At 39.6% G+C, this 16,065-nt stretch overlaps 1 protein-coding gene across 2 annotated transcripts in view; it reads right to left on the minus strand.

Annotated features, from left to right (window-relative positions):
* Positions 1-1,964: 1,964 nt before the first annotated feature.
* The window catches only part of inppl1b (inositol polyphosphate phosphatase-like 1b), a 29,549-nt gene continuing 15,448 nt past the window's right edge, over positions 1,965-16,065 (minus strand). The window contains exons 4-28 of one of the 2 annotated variants that reach the window (XM_079352369.1): positions 15,456-15,594; positions 15,193-15,313; positions 14,466-14,606; positions 14,249-14,336; positions 14,052-14,129; positions 13,783-13,923; positions 13,518-13,632; positions 13,321-13,421; positions 13,135-13,237; positions 12,835-13,031; positions 11,987-12,104; positions 11,748-11,844; positions 11,510-11,648; positions 11,297-11,396; positions 10,442-10,530; positions 9,434-9,515; positions 8,145-8,234; positions 7,934-8,047; positions 7,772-7,860; positions 7,592-7,679; positions 7,009-7,161; positions 6,514-6,586; positions 4,923-5,718; positions 4,716-4,831; positions 1,965-3,882 (exon numbers count right to left, since the gene is read on the minus strand). In XM_079352369.1, the coding sequence (XP_079208495.1) occupies positions 3,789-3,882; positions 4,716-4,831; positions 4,923-5,718; positions 6,514-6,586; positions 7,009-7,161; positions 7,592-7,679; positions 7,772-7,860; positions 7,934-8,047; positions 8,145-8,234; positions 9,434-9,515; positions 10,442-10,530; positions 11,297-11,396; positions 11,510-11,648; positions 11,748-11,844; positions 11,987-12,104; positions 12,835-13,031; positions 13,135-13,237; positions 13,321-13,421; positions 13,518-13,632; positions 13,783-13,923; positions 14,052-14,129; positions 14,249-14,336; positions 14,466-14,606; positions 15,193-15,313; positions 15,456-15,594 (3,462 nt within the window). In that variant the 3' untranslated portion in view covers positions 1,965-3,788. Of the gene's footprint in view, positions 3,883-4,715; positions 4,835-4,922; positions 5,719-6,513; positions 6,587-7,008; positions 7,162-7,591; positions 7,680-7,771; positions 7,861-7,933; positions 8,048-8,144; positions 8,235-9,433; positions 9,516-10,441; positions 10,531-11,296; positions 11,397-11,509; positions 11,649-11,747; positions 11,845-11,986; positions 12,105-12,834; positions 13,032-13,134; positions 13,238-13,320; positions 13,422-13,517; positions 13,633-13,782; positions 13,924-14,051; positions 14,130-14,248; positions 14,337-14,465; positions 14,607-15,192; positions 15,314-15,455; positions 15,595-16,065 lie in introns of both variants that reach the window. The other variant, XM_079352368.1, reaches the window with a different exon arrangement.

Here is a 16,065-nt window from a genome sequence, read left to right on the forward strand (position 1 = left end):
GTCACTTTCAATTACGTGAGGGGCGTGTGAAGTTTTCTTCAGCTGTCTGTTTACAGAGAATTACAATGTTGTCCCCACTCGAGCAGCCTAAACATTTTGTACTAGTCTATAGGCTACTTCTAAAAGATTTCTAATTAAATCAATTATTAAGATTGCTAATTAAAACAATTATTAATCTATGATCGTTCTAATCATTTCCTCTTGATATATTTTATCCCTCTAAATACTATGTTTGCCTGTTTTGCTTTCGACTTTATTGAAGTAGACTTACTATGAAACAGCCTCCGTTTTCCTATGATATAAAGACTAGCAATACTCAGCAATGTCTGGACCACAACATAAAAACACTGCTTACGTTTTAACACCCCATATAAAGAAGCAGTAGCACTGTTCAACTAGTATTTTTACTTTTGATAGTCGGCTACAGGGCATTTGGCTGATAATACTTCACATCAGTGTTATGTTTTGAAAATACTTTAATTTAACCTTAATTTAGATCAGATTAAATTTGAATACATCCATCAGTGGTGTCTCAATCCCATGACAAGACTTAAGTGCAGTCAATACATAATTGTCATAGGCCTACTGTAAATTGATGTTTGCACAGCTGTACAGTATTGTGTATTTACTGCTATAAAACACAACACTTGAACTTTCAGCTGTGAAACTCTGGTTGTTTTCTCAGTTATGTTTGCCATCTCAGGCTTTTCTGTAAGGTTCACGTGATAAGGTGTGGAATTATGAAGGCTGATCATAAAGGAATAAAATGGTGGTATGACCAATGCAGTTGTCAGAGACAGATTATAAAATGAAGTGGGATGAGGCTGTCACTTAATAAGTTACAGAAAACCGAACAAACTCACACTCAAAGTTCATGAATGGACTTGGTTTGAAGGGCCCATTTCATGATCTACAGTTGGACTGTTGACTGTAATTGTGGTTTAAATCCTGTAAATTTTTGGTTTTTAGTAACAAGTGGACCTGCTTAGCCAAATTAAGTCCTTTTTGATTGAAAATACAAAGTCAAAGAAAATAATCCACACATGTAATGGTGTTTCTTATTTTCAAGGTTTAACAGCAGATTTGAGATATACGTTTACAGATTAAAGCTTGCTATTTAATTTCAACCAAAAGAGATGTTGCCTTTGAGGTTGCGATTCCTAAATTGTTGACTTGTCAGGGAACTGAGAGTCTTGAGCTCTTTCGACACTTTTAAAAGAGCAGCTGAAGAACCACCTGTTCAGACTTGCCTCTGTTTGATCGGTCTGTATTTGACTTTATGTGACTGTTTGTATTGTCTCTGTTTTTATGTGATTATAAAGCACTTTGTGAAGTCTGCTTTTGAAAGGTGCAATATAAATACACTTTACTAACTGAAGGAGAAAGACCAGACCCCTTCAACCTATTCCCAACATGTGTTTTCTTGTGTGTGTTAGTAGTTGTTTGTGGCCTGCATAAGTCTTACAACACAGAGAAACATGTTTCGTTTTTTGCTCTCCTTGTGCCATCACAGTGGGATTTTGGTAACAAAAAATCCCCTCCCCTCCGCTGGCATCTACACCATGGACTCCACCCCCAGCCTCAAGCAAAACTAGGTGTTCCCCATTATTATTCTCACTACAAAGAGAAGATGTCGATCAAGAAAACTCAGTGGGGGTTCATTGCATTTAAAGAGACACACACACCAAAACTGAGTGTTCTGAGGGAGCTGATTTATACAGGCTCACAAACCTCCTCTGGTGCTTGATTCATGTCATATTTTGACCAAAACACAGCGCAGATGTTTCATTTAGACCACAGGGGAGTGTTTGGAAATAATGTCTTCTCTCAGTCCCACCTGTCTCAAATAAATGTTTTAATACTTCATTTAGATGTTTAATATTCACTTTGCAGAATGATGCATGTGTGAGCGTGACACTTGTCTTGTTTTAAAGCCAACTATGGTCCAGTAAGTAACTTTTGGAATCTATAGCTCACAAAAACAAGAAACATGGTTTTGTATGAGAAGAGATAGTATTAGACTTTAAAATGAATTTGCGTGTCTACATCAGTTTTTTTGTGTGCATTTTCTGACAACACTAGTATACACTAATAATTATTTGAAGGAGCCTATTTAATCTTGAAATATGCCTGAGTGGGACATTAATATACTGTATTAAATATTCACACATTTCTAATCACTTACTAAAACATGTACAATAAGTGCAGAAAACCATGTTTTTCAAGCTCACACTCAATTCAACACAAGAGTATTAAAAGAAAAACATTTGATTCTTTCCACCCTTTTCCTTCCTTCCTGAAGCTCCTCGCATTGCCCACATTCTCAGTAGCTGACGATGTCACTACAGTGGATAAGGCAGTGACTCAGTGGTCACTGACCTGCTGTCCTTGCTGCCAGACAACAAGAGGGATGTATTTGGTCATGTCTTAATAAGTAACAACCTCGACTGAATGCGACAAGCAGCAGCACAGCTGGTAACAGAGGACATTTGCAGTTATTTAAAACTGGATACACATCTAATCCCTCTGTGCTGTGGTCTGTTACATTATTGTTATTATACTGTACAACTCTCACATGTTTGTTTATGGACCTGATCTTCATTTTAGATAACCTTTAACGACACATGAAAGTTATAATCTTACTTGAATGAGTTGTTATAGGTCGTAAAAGAAATGTTTCTTAGAATTAGGGGAATTATTGATCATGCACTTTTTTAAACTACTGTTACTATAATGAATCAAGGCGTTATACAAAAAAAACCTGTTGCAAGAAATGTGTATACTTGCAGTAAAACTCTGAAAAAATGTATCCCAGACAATTTGACGAGCTGTCTCGTTTCCAAATAATATATTAAATAATCAATGCATCTATTATGTGTATGTCTATTTATGTTTTTATCTCTCTTACTGGTTGCAGTGACTGCGGCTTTTCACTAGGGGTGTGCTCCATGGATCAAAAAGGCTACACTTGTGTTTGTAGGTGACATTTAACAACTGACGAGCAGCATACAGCAGCATTGTAATTTGAGCACTCAAACGGAACCGATACGAAGAGGCGACTTCTCTGATTCGATGCTTGACGGCATAAAATAACACCTGTGATTGCTTGGTAACGGTCAAGAGTGGCTTTATGCACTTTACTTTACAAAGGTCGCATAAAACATGCACAGTTGACATAAGTGCTGATTAAGTGGCATGATAACACAAGCATGAGACAGTTGACGCAATATGATGCGACAGGTCCCTCTGTACCACGTTAACAGACAATGCTCCAGTAGATATGTACAGGTATATGGATTCTATGCTCCAGAGGTTTAACACAGGGCTTTTACAAGCTCAGATCCAGGCTCAATGATAGCAGAGTAATGGAGAAGCAGGGATGTATGTGAATTGTAAACACAGGCCTTGAATGAACACTGGAAGTAGAAGGGCTGATATCATTTTCCAATTAATTGAAAACTAAATCAATGAGACCTTCATGTAATGATCAATATGTATGTCAAGTTTTTTGTTTCTTTCATGATGTGTCAAGTAGGTGGGAGGAATGAAGCAGACTGTGCAACAAGTGCTTCACCTGATGTGTTCCCTTTGCTGTGTGGACTGGAACTACTTTTACAGTATTGATTGAGTACATGTAAAGAAGGCAGGGTCATTTTTTGGTCCATCTGATATGACTGCTATCCGACAAGTCTGTCCTCCCTCCAGATCTGGGCTTTACTTATTATTCCAGTTGGATTAAGAGGACAACAAGGCATCGTTGTACCATTGATGTTTTTCATCTCGGTGTATCAGTTCCAGTTCCTGGGAAGGCTTTCGAGGATCCTGCGTCTGTGAGAGGGGTTTATCACTCCTGCAGCTCGTAGATCCTCTTCAGTGACACCACTGTAAACAAAGCCGCAAGAAACTAAAAATGTAGTGGTAACTCGTACTAAGTTTCACAGAATTTGTCAAATTAACAACATCACAGTGATTTTAGCCTCTAGAAATACATTCAGTGCCAAAGTATTAACACAACCTTCGCTGTAATCATTTAAGCATGTGTGCTCCATGGGAGGTTTTAACTGCTGACCTGATGTGGCATGCGCAGCCACTCACATACATCATGAGCAGCAGTCACATGTGCACGAGTAATTTGATCAGGACCTCAAACTGAGACACAAGGAATTGCTTCTGTTTTGTGAACCAGCATTGATCTCTAAAAATAAATATACGTAGCTCTCTCACTAAAAACAATAAGGCTAGTTATTGATTTTTCTACAGTTGGAAGCAGGACCCAAACTATATGCACTAAAATATGCACAGGTCAGTGGTAGACAGACACTGATGGGTTTTGGGGTTTCATTTTACAACAAACACAATATAAAAGTCATCATGGGCTGCATTCATTTGATCTAGAGATTTTTCTCATCGCAACCAACATGCCTTAGTGTAGTTGTTGTTTTTATAGTTACAACCAGACGATGACTTCTACAAACCGTACATTGAAGTGTTTTAAACCTGTGAAAACCTTTAATTTGTAATATCGTGTCAGTTCACAGTGGATTTATTATATAAATAAGTATAAGAACTTCTGTCTAAGTTGTGATTTTAAAACGTGATTTTAGATAATAAAAGTGTGGGTTTTTTTATATAAATGTCTAGATGAGTGTTAGCATGTAACATGTACCTTTAAATTGCATTTAAATGTTTTTTTTCCCTAAAAAAAATAATTTTACCTGAAATAATCCAGATCATCCCAGCCATTAAGACTGAGTCCCAGGGTGTATCTTTGAAGACCCAGAGCACTGAGAAGCTCCCGCACAGTCTCTGGTGCACCCTGGAGGACTGAAACCTGCTTTGAAATGAAACAGATGGAGTTTAGTCTTTCACAGACAAGGAGGACTCAAGTCTTTAAGAAACTGTCTTTGAGAACAGTGTCCTACCTCTGTCTCCCACATGGAGCCTTTGTCTCCTTGCACAGAAGGGCCGTTTCTAAAACCTGACCTCTGGTTGGGTATGGATGGTCCTCTCTGCTCAGAGGGGAAAAAGTCGACTTCGCTGAGAGACTTGGCGATTTGCAAAGCGGTTAGGGAGTTGTCTCCTGTCGGTGCAGGTGGCTGCTGATCCACTATCCAGGGAACGGTGGCCTGACAGGGTGCTAAGCAAGTAGGGGGGTAGGGAAAGGCTGACGGCTTCTTAGCTTCTTGGGTAGGATTGGTCCTCTCTGGAAGAAAGTGATGTGGATCCCTTCTGGCCTTTTCCCTGATGATTGGTGAGTGATTCATATACAAGTTTCTCAGGTTCTTCTCTGGAAGCATTGATTCCTGAATTACAGGTTTACCTCGGTATTTGTCTCTGGGTGGTGAAGTCTTCTCCTGATACTGTGAGCTGGTGTTACTTGAGGGTTGAGGTATGGGAGATGGGTTTTTAGCTGGGAAAAGCTGATAGGAAGAGTTTGTTTGGGGTGTGTGAAGGGCATTCTTTGGGGTGTACTGAGGGAGGACAGCTGGAATTTCAATCTCCGTGAAGTCTGACCTGCGACATGGTCTTCTTTCAAACCCCTGATGTCCTGGGATTTTTGGGAGCTGCAGGGCCTCATTTCCAGACCAGATAACCTGAGGGGCTCTCTGCGGGGGGAGAGCCTCTTCCACCCTGTGCGTCACCGACACACCCTCAAAGATGAAGTATGCTGGATTGGTGTAGCTGCTTGGAGTGAGTTTGGAGGGAGCTGCCAATGACCTGAAATAAACATGCCTTGAATGTTTTGAATGTTGTCAACTGAGCCAATACACAACATTCCTTAACACCTTGAGGCAGGATGTTATAGCTCTAAAATGTAGATGTCAGTGGATGGATGTAGTGAAAAGAACATTTACAAACCAAAGCAGGTCACATATGTCAGTGAGTTTGCTCTGAACTGAGTTTAGGGACTTTCAGATAGGATGTGGTGGGCACTGCGCTTTGCTCTCAAACCAATTAATTGTCTATGTGTTGTGCAGCACAAGAAGCGCACAGTGCAAGGACCTGCTTCCTGTCCGAAGTGAAAAAGGTTCTCAATTTGGGCGCGCTGCTCCGTGATGTCACCTGCCCTCATTCAATAGTAGGGTAGATCAAATCACAACAAATGGTCTCTGACTTTCTGAAGTTTCAGTTTAAGGATCTACCCAGACATCAGAGAGATATGTATAAACTTTTAAAAACATTTTTGTAAAATCCAACAGTTTGGACGTTCCAAGTCTGTTTGAAACAGCAGCAGAAATGTGAGTGGTGCTTGTCTATAGCGGTCGTTATAGAGCTACAGGACAAGCCAAAACTACCCCAAAATCCTGTTTCGGATTTCACAGACCCCCACCCTCTTCTTCTCTGTACTCGTCCCCTCCTCCTCAGCAGAAGAAAGGCCAGAGCTCTCTGACCGCTCCCCCAGCGCTCTGCGCCCTACGAGCGCAGCAGACATTGCATCTTATCTGTAAGGCCCTTAGACTTTAAAAAGTTTGCAGCAAGTCATGCAGCAAAAAAAAAAAAAAAAATTCTCACCTGTTAACTTGGACACGAGGAGGTGCCGGAGACATGTGTCCTCTTGCAAGATCTTTCTCAAAATGGAACAGTTCTGGAAAAGTCAAATAACCAGAAGTGAAAATGAGGTTTCATAATGAGAAAGAGTTCTTTAAAGTATATGTGTGGTGTTTAGGCTGAAGGTTATGCCAGGTTGCATCACAAGGCAAAATTAGTGTTTTTGTTTGTTGTTGGAGTGTCTGACCTGGTGACATTATGCTCATCTGTCCTGCTTCCAATGTCTCAGGATGCATCTGTTCAGGGTCAGTCAGTCAGGAGCCAAAAAAGGAAGTGGTCGATAGAAGATACCAGCAAGTGTAAAGCCAAGCCAGGGATCATTGAGGAACCAAATAGAGGAAGCAATGTGAAACTCAAAGGAGAGTCAGAGAAGGCAGTGACAGAGTGGATGAAAGTTTAGTAGGAAGTGATAGTGCAAGCAAGGCAGAGTAAGAGAGGAGCAGCTACGGCTAAACCCACCATAGGACTTCTGCCGGGTTCCCCTTCTGTCTTTGGGCACATGGATCCTCACCCGACCCCTTATAGAGCCCATTTCTTCACCACGGTGATTCAAAAAAGTCTCAAACTGCTCGGATGCGCCAGTGAGGGAGCGCAAAGCCACACAGCATTCACCTGTAAAAAGGATTTTTTATTAGATCAAAAAGATGCTTCATCATAGCTGACAAAATATCTTCAGCATTATCTTCTTAGTTTTTGACAAACTGAATACAGTGGATGTCTTTTTTTTTTTCCTTTTGAGCACATACAAGACAAAAACTATTAAAAAAAAACCTCATAAATCCAATAAATGCAAGGGGTCCCATCAGCGGCTACATAGACATTTTAATATTGGAGCTGAACTCTATGAAGTGTATCAAAGCATAAGAAAAAGTCTTGGTCGGTAGAAAGCACTTCGAGTGTTAGGCACTAAAAAAAAGAAGGTAAAAATGTTTCATAATTTTGAATAGTCACTTTAAGGACAATCATGAGCATAACTACCAACCCACAGGGATGTTTGTATGGAGTAGATCATCAGATACTTTTAATTTGTCAGGTGACTAACCGTATGACTCAAATCCATCACATGATTTGACAGACAACAGCAGGTGCTGCTCCCGGAGATACTCCATGTCAGACATGATGGGAAGGAGCTACGACAGAGAAATGCAAACCACAAGTTCATGATTTCGCTTGAGAAACAAATGAAACTTTTAGCTCCATTGGAATGGACAGAGCCTGTCACCTTCGGTAGTTGTTTGAAGGACCAGCCCAGTTTGAGAAACCCAGGAACGTCGCAGCCCTGTGAGTCATTCTCACTTGAGCGTCGTGTGTCTGCAGAGAAATATTTGAATGCGGTCTTGTCACTGTGCTTTATGAGGCTTTATATAAAATGTCTTGTCCATACCTTCAAGGCAAGTGGAGGTGCATTCAATGAAAAACTTGGCTTTGCTTGCTGTCTTCACAATGGCCTCGATGCCTTCAAGCTCTATCCAGGCCTTTTCTATGCTTGAGATTTTATCTGTGCAAGACAAAGCCAAAGCAATACCATTTAGACAATAAGAATATAAAGTACATTTTACTTATCTGTTTCCAAAGTGCCAAAATAACAACAGCACCTGTTTTGGGTCTGAACTGTGATGTCACTCCCACTTGAAAAGTGGCAAAAACAGGTGAGTGATCGCTGGTGAAGATGTCATCTGTGCAACCTGGTGAGAGCCCACACATCCATTTATGGTTAGACATTCAATAACAGCTCTGAGGAGCTCATAATTACTGTAGTTACAGTAAGTGTAAAAGACTGTTAGGCTTTACGAGAGTCTGAATCTGAAACTTCCAGCAAACTAGCTCGGATCTGAAAATTAGGAAGGTTGCTGTCAGTTTCAGTGAGTCAATATTGATAGTGGGTCGTTGTCAGGCTTTGTTTTTTGCTGAGGACTTAGTTTTCATTCTCTGAGCATCAACAGGAGAGGTAAGCAAAAGCAGTTTCAGCTGTGGTTTTGCTGAGTCCACCGACTGAGGCCACTGAGCCCCGACACCCGTGACTCATGCCCTCGCCTATATCTCCTCCTATTGCTGCCAGCCTTACGCATCACGTGCTACAAACGAATCACTGTCGTTCACCGGTACAGAGAAGACCCACCTGTCACTGCTATGTTGACAATACCCAACACTTCCTGCCATTCCCACCAAAAGACGTTAGTCTCAGTAAACATTTTGTCATGCCTTGCTGATATCTCTCAATGGATGAATGAATGCCGACTTTAACTGAACCTCTCAACGGAGCTCCTCGTCATCCCAGCCATTCCCTGTATACAACTACAGCTCAAGCTCCAGTCTGATTGGACTTAAATCTGTTCATTTACACTTACTGACTTTGTTTCTTCCTCCCTACATGTTGTACTCTCTCTCTCTCTCTCTCTCTCTCTCTCTCTCTCTCTCTCTCTCTCTCTCTCTCTCTCTCTTTCTCTCTCTTTCTCTCTCTCTCTCTCTCTCTCTCTCTCTCTCTCTCTCTCTCTCTCTCTGATGTAAGATGTTTTGGACGAAAGGTGATTGTAGATAAAAGATCAGCAATATTTCACACGATGTGTCATAATAGTGAACTGAGGCCCAAAAGGAAGTTTTCCACCCAGTGTCTGTTTTCTTTTGATAGTTCACTGGTTCAGCTTGTATTGAGAGGAAATGCCTCCGTTTCTGTCTAAACCACAGACCAGAATGTAAGATTGACTGTGTTCATTTTAAGGTTTACTCAAATTTTACAGTGGTGAAAAAAAAAATAAACTGCACATACGTAATTTAGGTTAACGACATCAAAACATATGTCTATGTCGGTCCTTTTGCACTGCCCTTCCTGTACTACTCTTAGACATTTTGTCCCTGCCTTATGTGATTGTTCTAGAGATCTCACCGTATGCAGTGCAGAGGATGTGTGTGTCTGGGTAGGACTTCCACAGAATCCTGTCACACCAGGATGGAACATTGACTCTCACCTGCAGAAACAGATTCAGGTATAAACGAACAATAATAAATCTATTTTTGTCTGTGTAAAAATGAAATTACCAGACAGAGAAAATATAGGCAATGAATGTTGCCCTCACTCCAGTTATGCCTGACAACCTTTTTTTAAAAAGTCTGTGGGTTACGCTACACTACCTATTTTTAGAGGCCACGGCAGCTGGTGTCAAAGTCAACCTACCCTACAGACCCCTTAAAAAGAGTGAGGTTACACATAAGAATATATACTTGGAATGCTTTGTAGGTCTTTTCTTTATTGTTGTGTATATATACACAACAATAACAACAACAACAACAAACCACACACACACACACATATATATATATATACACACACACACACACACACACACACACACACACTCACATATGGAATATAGGGAATATGTATATGTGTGTGTGTGTGTATAGACCAGACAAGACGCTATAACAGCATGTATAATACACATTTAGAAGAGTTACATGTCATATCATAAAGAATAAAACCACAGCAATCTCAGCAACTCTGAGGCATTCCAAAACGAAACATTTAACAGTGAAACACTTGTGGAGAACATTTGGCTCTTCAATGTTATACTCTCTGTGGACCTCTGGGAAGCTGCTCTTAGTTCTTTATTTGAAGATATGATGCATCCTCTTGACCTGATAATAAAGCATCTCCCAAATTGTCAAGATATCTCATCCTGGACCATTTAGCAGGCCAACGCTGCCTTCAGCAGACTCACACTGGCATGGTGAGAAACGTGAAAGAGGTTTTTAAAAAATAAGATTTTATGTTGTCTTTGCTTCTACTCACTTTTACTCAACGATTCCAATATTGTTTTAATTGTAGCTCGTCTTATTCCTTTTTTTATATGCAATGTTTTTCTGAGTTGTTTTTGTATTAGAACACTTCACTTACTCCTGAAGTCTTGTACTTTTGCCAAAGGTAACAGTCTCTGGAGCCCCGCTCATACCGATAGGTGGGTGGAAAAGCAATCTTCTCTTCCTCTTAACCGCGATAAACAGAGAGGAGTAGAGAGTGAGGTGAGCAGAGATCAGGAATCAGGATTAACAGTGTTTATTCATACCTGTTGTTTGTAAAACATTTGAATTTAATGTATGTATGGTGACAGAAGCTGCAAACATTTATATAAATAATCCAGAAGGTAAATCAATGAATATGCCATTCAATTAAGCAAAAAAATTACTTTATTTATAAATGAAGACAATCATAATTAAGACATAGAATGATATTTGGTTATAATTGACTTCTGTTTTTAATGTATGTTGTTTTTGAGGTTCAATTGTGAAAACAATAAAAAGATGTACATAAATGAATAATGGAGAGGAAATAACTGAAAATCCTAAAAAGAATAAAATGCAAAATAAATGTATACAAGAAATTAGGAATACATTTTTCAAAATCAATACATCATTGAATAAAATATGTACATAAATATAGGTAAATAATATGGGACAGTTAAAAATCAAGTGAATTAATTAAAGTTGAATAGGTTAATTAAAACAGAAACATCAATTTATGTCACTTTAAATCAATTCATTCAAGTCTACATGTGTTTTTATTCTTGTTTTTGTATACTTTATTAAATATTTGTTTATCAAGTAATTCTTTTTCTTTTCTTTTTTTTCCAAATTGAAGAGCCTGGCAGCTTCTTTTCTCCACACTGACGTGTATACAGTGAAATAATTGCCTGATCAGCTATTTTTTGAGCTCTCCATATCGATCAGAGAACAACAGCAAAATGATACTCACTGAAGTTGAGAAAGGCCTTCCTCTTGTGTCTTTCTCTGGTCAGCTGATCTGCACACATGAGCTCCTCAAACTCTCTCTTAGAGACATGTTTCAGGATGTCCTGGAGTCAGAGAGGGAAAAGAACATCATTGTCTCTTGTGAAGCCACCAGAGGGTCTTTAAGGTAACTAAATCTGAATACTAAGGACACATGGAATTAATAATAAGTTCTGACCTGTACATCCAAGTCCAGTCTGTAGTTCAGGTCTCCACACCAGAAGAGATGTGTGAAGCGCAGGCTGATGTCGAAGGCACCGAGCTGTTTGTCTCCTAAAGAGAGCAACCTGAGGATGTCCACAAAGTTCTGGTTCCTCCTGAACATGGCGTACATGACAAATATAAATCATTTTAATTCTACAGAGGAAAATAAGAAAGAGCAAATATAATTGGTCTTATGTATCCACCCAATGTACCTCAGCACTTTCTCACTTCCAGAGGTCAGGTGGCAATTAACAAAACCAAGAGATGTTCCGCCAAAGAGGAAGGATATCCCAACACCCCCCTTGTTTCCTGAAACAACAGACATCTTCAACCTCAAAACAGTAGTTCAATTAAATCACTTTTTTTGTTGCTGCTGTTGGTGTAATTGTTAAAGGTACTTTTTTTTTTTTTTGCTTTGTGTACTTGTGATGTAAGATGCAGGCCTGCCTACCCAAAGTGTTTCCCAAGCCGGTCTTCACACTGGCTGTGTTCACATGGCTTATTCGATTCTCATGCTCTGGCTTTACAAACACAGCCAGCCTCATATTCCAGAGGGACTGTACTGCCACCTACAGGACAATGAACCACATTACAGCGGACGACAAGCACAGACTGCAAGTCAGGTCAGAGAACACATGATTGATGCTTTTCTAACTGATTAGACTTCTTGGAAAGTCAGGCTCTAATTCAGTTCCTGCAACCACTGGAACAAACGAGGTGACGAGATTCTGTCACTTCAGGCCACATTACTGTAACATGGAATCTAAATCTAGCATAATCATCTACTATGTGTTGTGACTTGTTTAGATAGAAGAACAAATATTTTAGAGCATGAGCATTGACTTTGAATGTTTATGAATGAAATAAGTGAAAGTCAGACGAGCATTTCAAACAATGACAGTGTAGTCTTTCAACATTTGATGGTTACATGCATTGTTTAACAATGTGCATCATTGTTTAAACATGACCTGTACGAGTAGGTTTGGTTTCACTATGAAATTCACTGTAAAAGTTTTGTATATCTGTTTCTACTTTCACAACACAACAACTTCTTAAAAATCATTGCGAACATTTTCCAGGGTAAAAATGCAAATGCTTAGAAAGCATTAATGTATTTTTTAAAGGCTTTGATGTGTTAAATTGAAAGTTCTTTTTTTGAATTTTAAATCTTCGTGTATGCCAGGAATTTAATTCAGTGAATCCTTGTGTGAAAAACGATTCCCAAAGCAGTCGTATAACTACACACGCTAAGAATCAACAGCTGAAGCAGAAAAAAGTGGGGAGAAAGAAAAAAATTACTTGTTTGAAGTCGATGTGAGTATAGCTGCGAAGGGTTGCTTTGACATGTTCTGTCCATTCTTTCTCCCCTTGAGGATTTTCCTGAGTCCCCAAGGCATAGATGTCATCTGGGAGCAAAGCAGTCGACTCATCAGGGGTGTGCCCCAAACCACAGCAGGTCACCCACGACTGCAGGCTGCGTGGAGGAGGGGAACTCCCTGTGTACACAAAAAAATACATTAAATAATCTAAATCCCTCAGATTTAGCATTCCTTTCTCTTACATGAGAGTGAAATAGACTTTTGTCATATTCATGGTTACCCATATTCCAGGTGCCAACAAACACAGAGACCATGTCAGGTTCGCTCAGCTGAGAGTGCCTGGTTTTCATCAGCTGAAGGAGTCGGCAGAAGGCATCTCGTTTCTAAGAGAGGTGAAACTCAAACAGTCAATTATGGGAAATACACAGATGATTAGTCAATAAAACAAGTTATTATTTCCGCTTACCCGAGCGCTCTCAAAAGTCATCTCCCGTGGCGGGTTGTGGTGGCTGTCTACAACCATGCGCACCTTTGCAGGACTGCTTTGGAACTTGACGATCTGAATGACTGATATATAAAAGCAACCCCCCCTCTGAACAATTAAACAGGATATTTTCAAGAAAGAGTATTATAGAGGGCACTGTAAATTAAAGACTGTCTTACTTCTATCCTGTGAGACCCTTTCGATGCCAAATGATCCAGCTTTTCTATCAAAGAGCAGCACTCCTGTGTCCACATCCACAGAAACAGTCTGTCTGCCGTACCTGACCATCTTCACCTAGACACAAAGAAAAATGAATTTTATTTCTCTTACACTGTCAGTGATCAGATATCTTCGTTTGTGGTACACTTTCTGATATAAAGTCAAACTGAGCTACAGGCCAATGGCATGGACAAGATTGAGTTTGCTCTTTTCAAACCACTTTACCTGAAAGGAGTGGACTGGCAGCTGCCTGGCTTGGTTCTTGACAGGTTTAACGTTGGTGAATGTTGGTTCAGGAGGAGGAGGAGGGTTAGGCTGCACGGCTAGATTGTGGTTCGTCACTGCATCTTGTAATGCCTTTAATACCTATAAACATAAATCATTTACGCTTAAATAAATTAATCAGGGTTGTCCATACATCTTTCCCCCCCACGCTCTCCAAAAATAAACCTTACAGAACACCTTAGAAAAAAACAAACAAACACAAAACTTACTTTTTTCTCCAGTGAAGAAAGAAGGCCGACCAGAGCTGAGATTTTTAATACGAGCATGTCTATCTCCATCTCTGGTCCCTTGTTCCAAAACAAATTAAGTTGATGTTTATGGATATGGGATCATATGCATAATCTCTGACATGCATTACAAATTCCGAATTAATGCTTAAAAGCAAAATGCATGGTTTGTACTCTACCTGTGCCCTGGTGTGTGTTAAAGAGCCGCTCGGATGGTCAAAGACTTTGACCAGGGTCTCCAAACTTGAGAGAGTCAGATCAATCTCACTGTAGATGAGATTAAAAAAACAAACTTCTTTCTAATGTCTATTTTTATATATTTCCATACAAAACCTGTGGTACATAAAGGTTTCTCTTCCAGTTAATAATTTATAATAAAAAGAAATGCATGCTAACCTGTTGAGGCCTTGGCAGGCCGTACCCAGAGTCCGCTTGAGGTGGCATAGAGTCGTTGCTCCTTTCTGCACATTCTCAATGTCGAGAGGCAGCTCCCTGAAGAGGTAGTCATTGAGTAAACCAATCACTTCACTCGCAGTACTGAAAGTGGGAGAAAGATAAATAGGACTGTAATATATGTTACATTGAAGGGTGGACATTAAAGTTGCTTGGATTATATATATAGCAGAAAAATAAACGGTTTTAAAACGTTGGAAAAACAGGGTGCCATGAAGGAGTCGTTCAGCATGCAGATTTTTTTTGAAAAAGCTTTCGACTTTTTTTTTTTTTAGAATTCTATTGTTAGCTTTGAATTCTGAGAAAGAAGTCAGAGCAAAAAAACTGAATTTTTAGGGACCCTAATCCTTTTCCGTTTTCAGCAGATATATCAACACTGTTTATTTATAGGTAAAAAAAAAATTGTTAGAAGAGTTTCACATGTTGCTCTTTATATGCTTGATTAACAACAGGTGCATATTGACATGAGAAAATGTTGATTAGCTATGAACATGACAGATGGCTCACACTGATATTTACACAAGTCTGCACTTTCCAGAAGCAGTCAGTGATGTATGACAGTCACAAACGTGAGCTGACATGCATACATGCAGCATAGATGAGCGCCAAGAAAGAAAACATCTTTTAGCACCTTATGAGTGTTTATTATTGAAGAAGTGTTACTTTGTACCTGGACGTGTTCAGCTCCTGCAACTTATCCAGGAATGGTACATGGAGGGCTGGTTTTGCTGGTGGTCCTGTGAAAGGCACAGCGCTGACAGAGACTGGAAGTGGAGGTGGCTTCTCATCGTCTGAACATACATGAAAGATAAACTGATAAGCGTTATTATTGCTGTGAATTGATTTAAAATAGGTTCAATCAATTTCAGGGTGTAGTGTATTGTATTTGCACATGTAGTCAAATGTTCTAATCATTTGTTACTATAAACCCACCTGAGCTCTCATCCCCTGTGTCAGTATCCCGAGGAACCGCGAAGAGCAGAGGAGTGACCAAACCCTTGTGGGGATGCTGGTACCCCAACACCAGATCCTCCAGAGTCCGGAAACAGTTCACCTGCACCCCCTGCGTCGTCTGTTAAAGACACATAAGACAAAAGTGACTGAGTGTCTTTCCCATATCAATCAGATTAATATGTAAGTGAACAGTTTGTCATCACTTTAAACAAAGTCTTAAACTGAGAGAAGACTTCTTTTCCAATATAGAAATATCAGATTAAATCACTTAACCTGTTTCTTTTTTTTTACATCTTGTTTGTATAATACAACAAAACATGAAAATAACTTTTGCCTATTTTTAATACCCCTGCAATTTCCTTTATAATATAAAAAGTACATTAATACCAATATCATTGTGATACCTTTATCATTATTGTTGTACAGCCTGAATGGAAACACTGAAGGGAGCTTGTCATGTTTTTTTTTTTTTTTGTCATCTTAACTCTACTTTAAATATAACTTAAAATGTGGAGGGAAACACTGATTTCTGCCTTGACCTTCTTTAAATGTGAATAGCCAATAACACATTTGAGGCTGTATGAGAGGC

The sequence above is a fragment of the Symphodus melops genome (genome assembly GCF_947650265.1).
Source record: "Symphodus melops genome assembly, chromosome: 9".
In the NCBI taxonomy this organism is placed as follows: domain Eukaryota; kingdom Metazoa; phylum Chordata; class Actinopteri; order Labriformes; family Labridae; genus Symphodus; species Symphodus melops.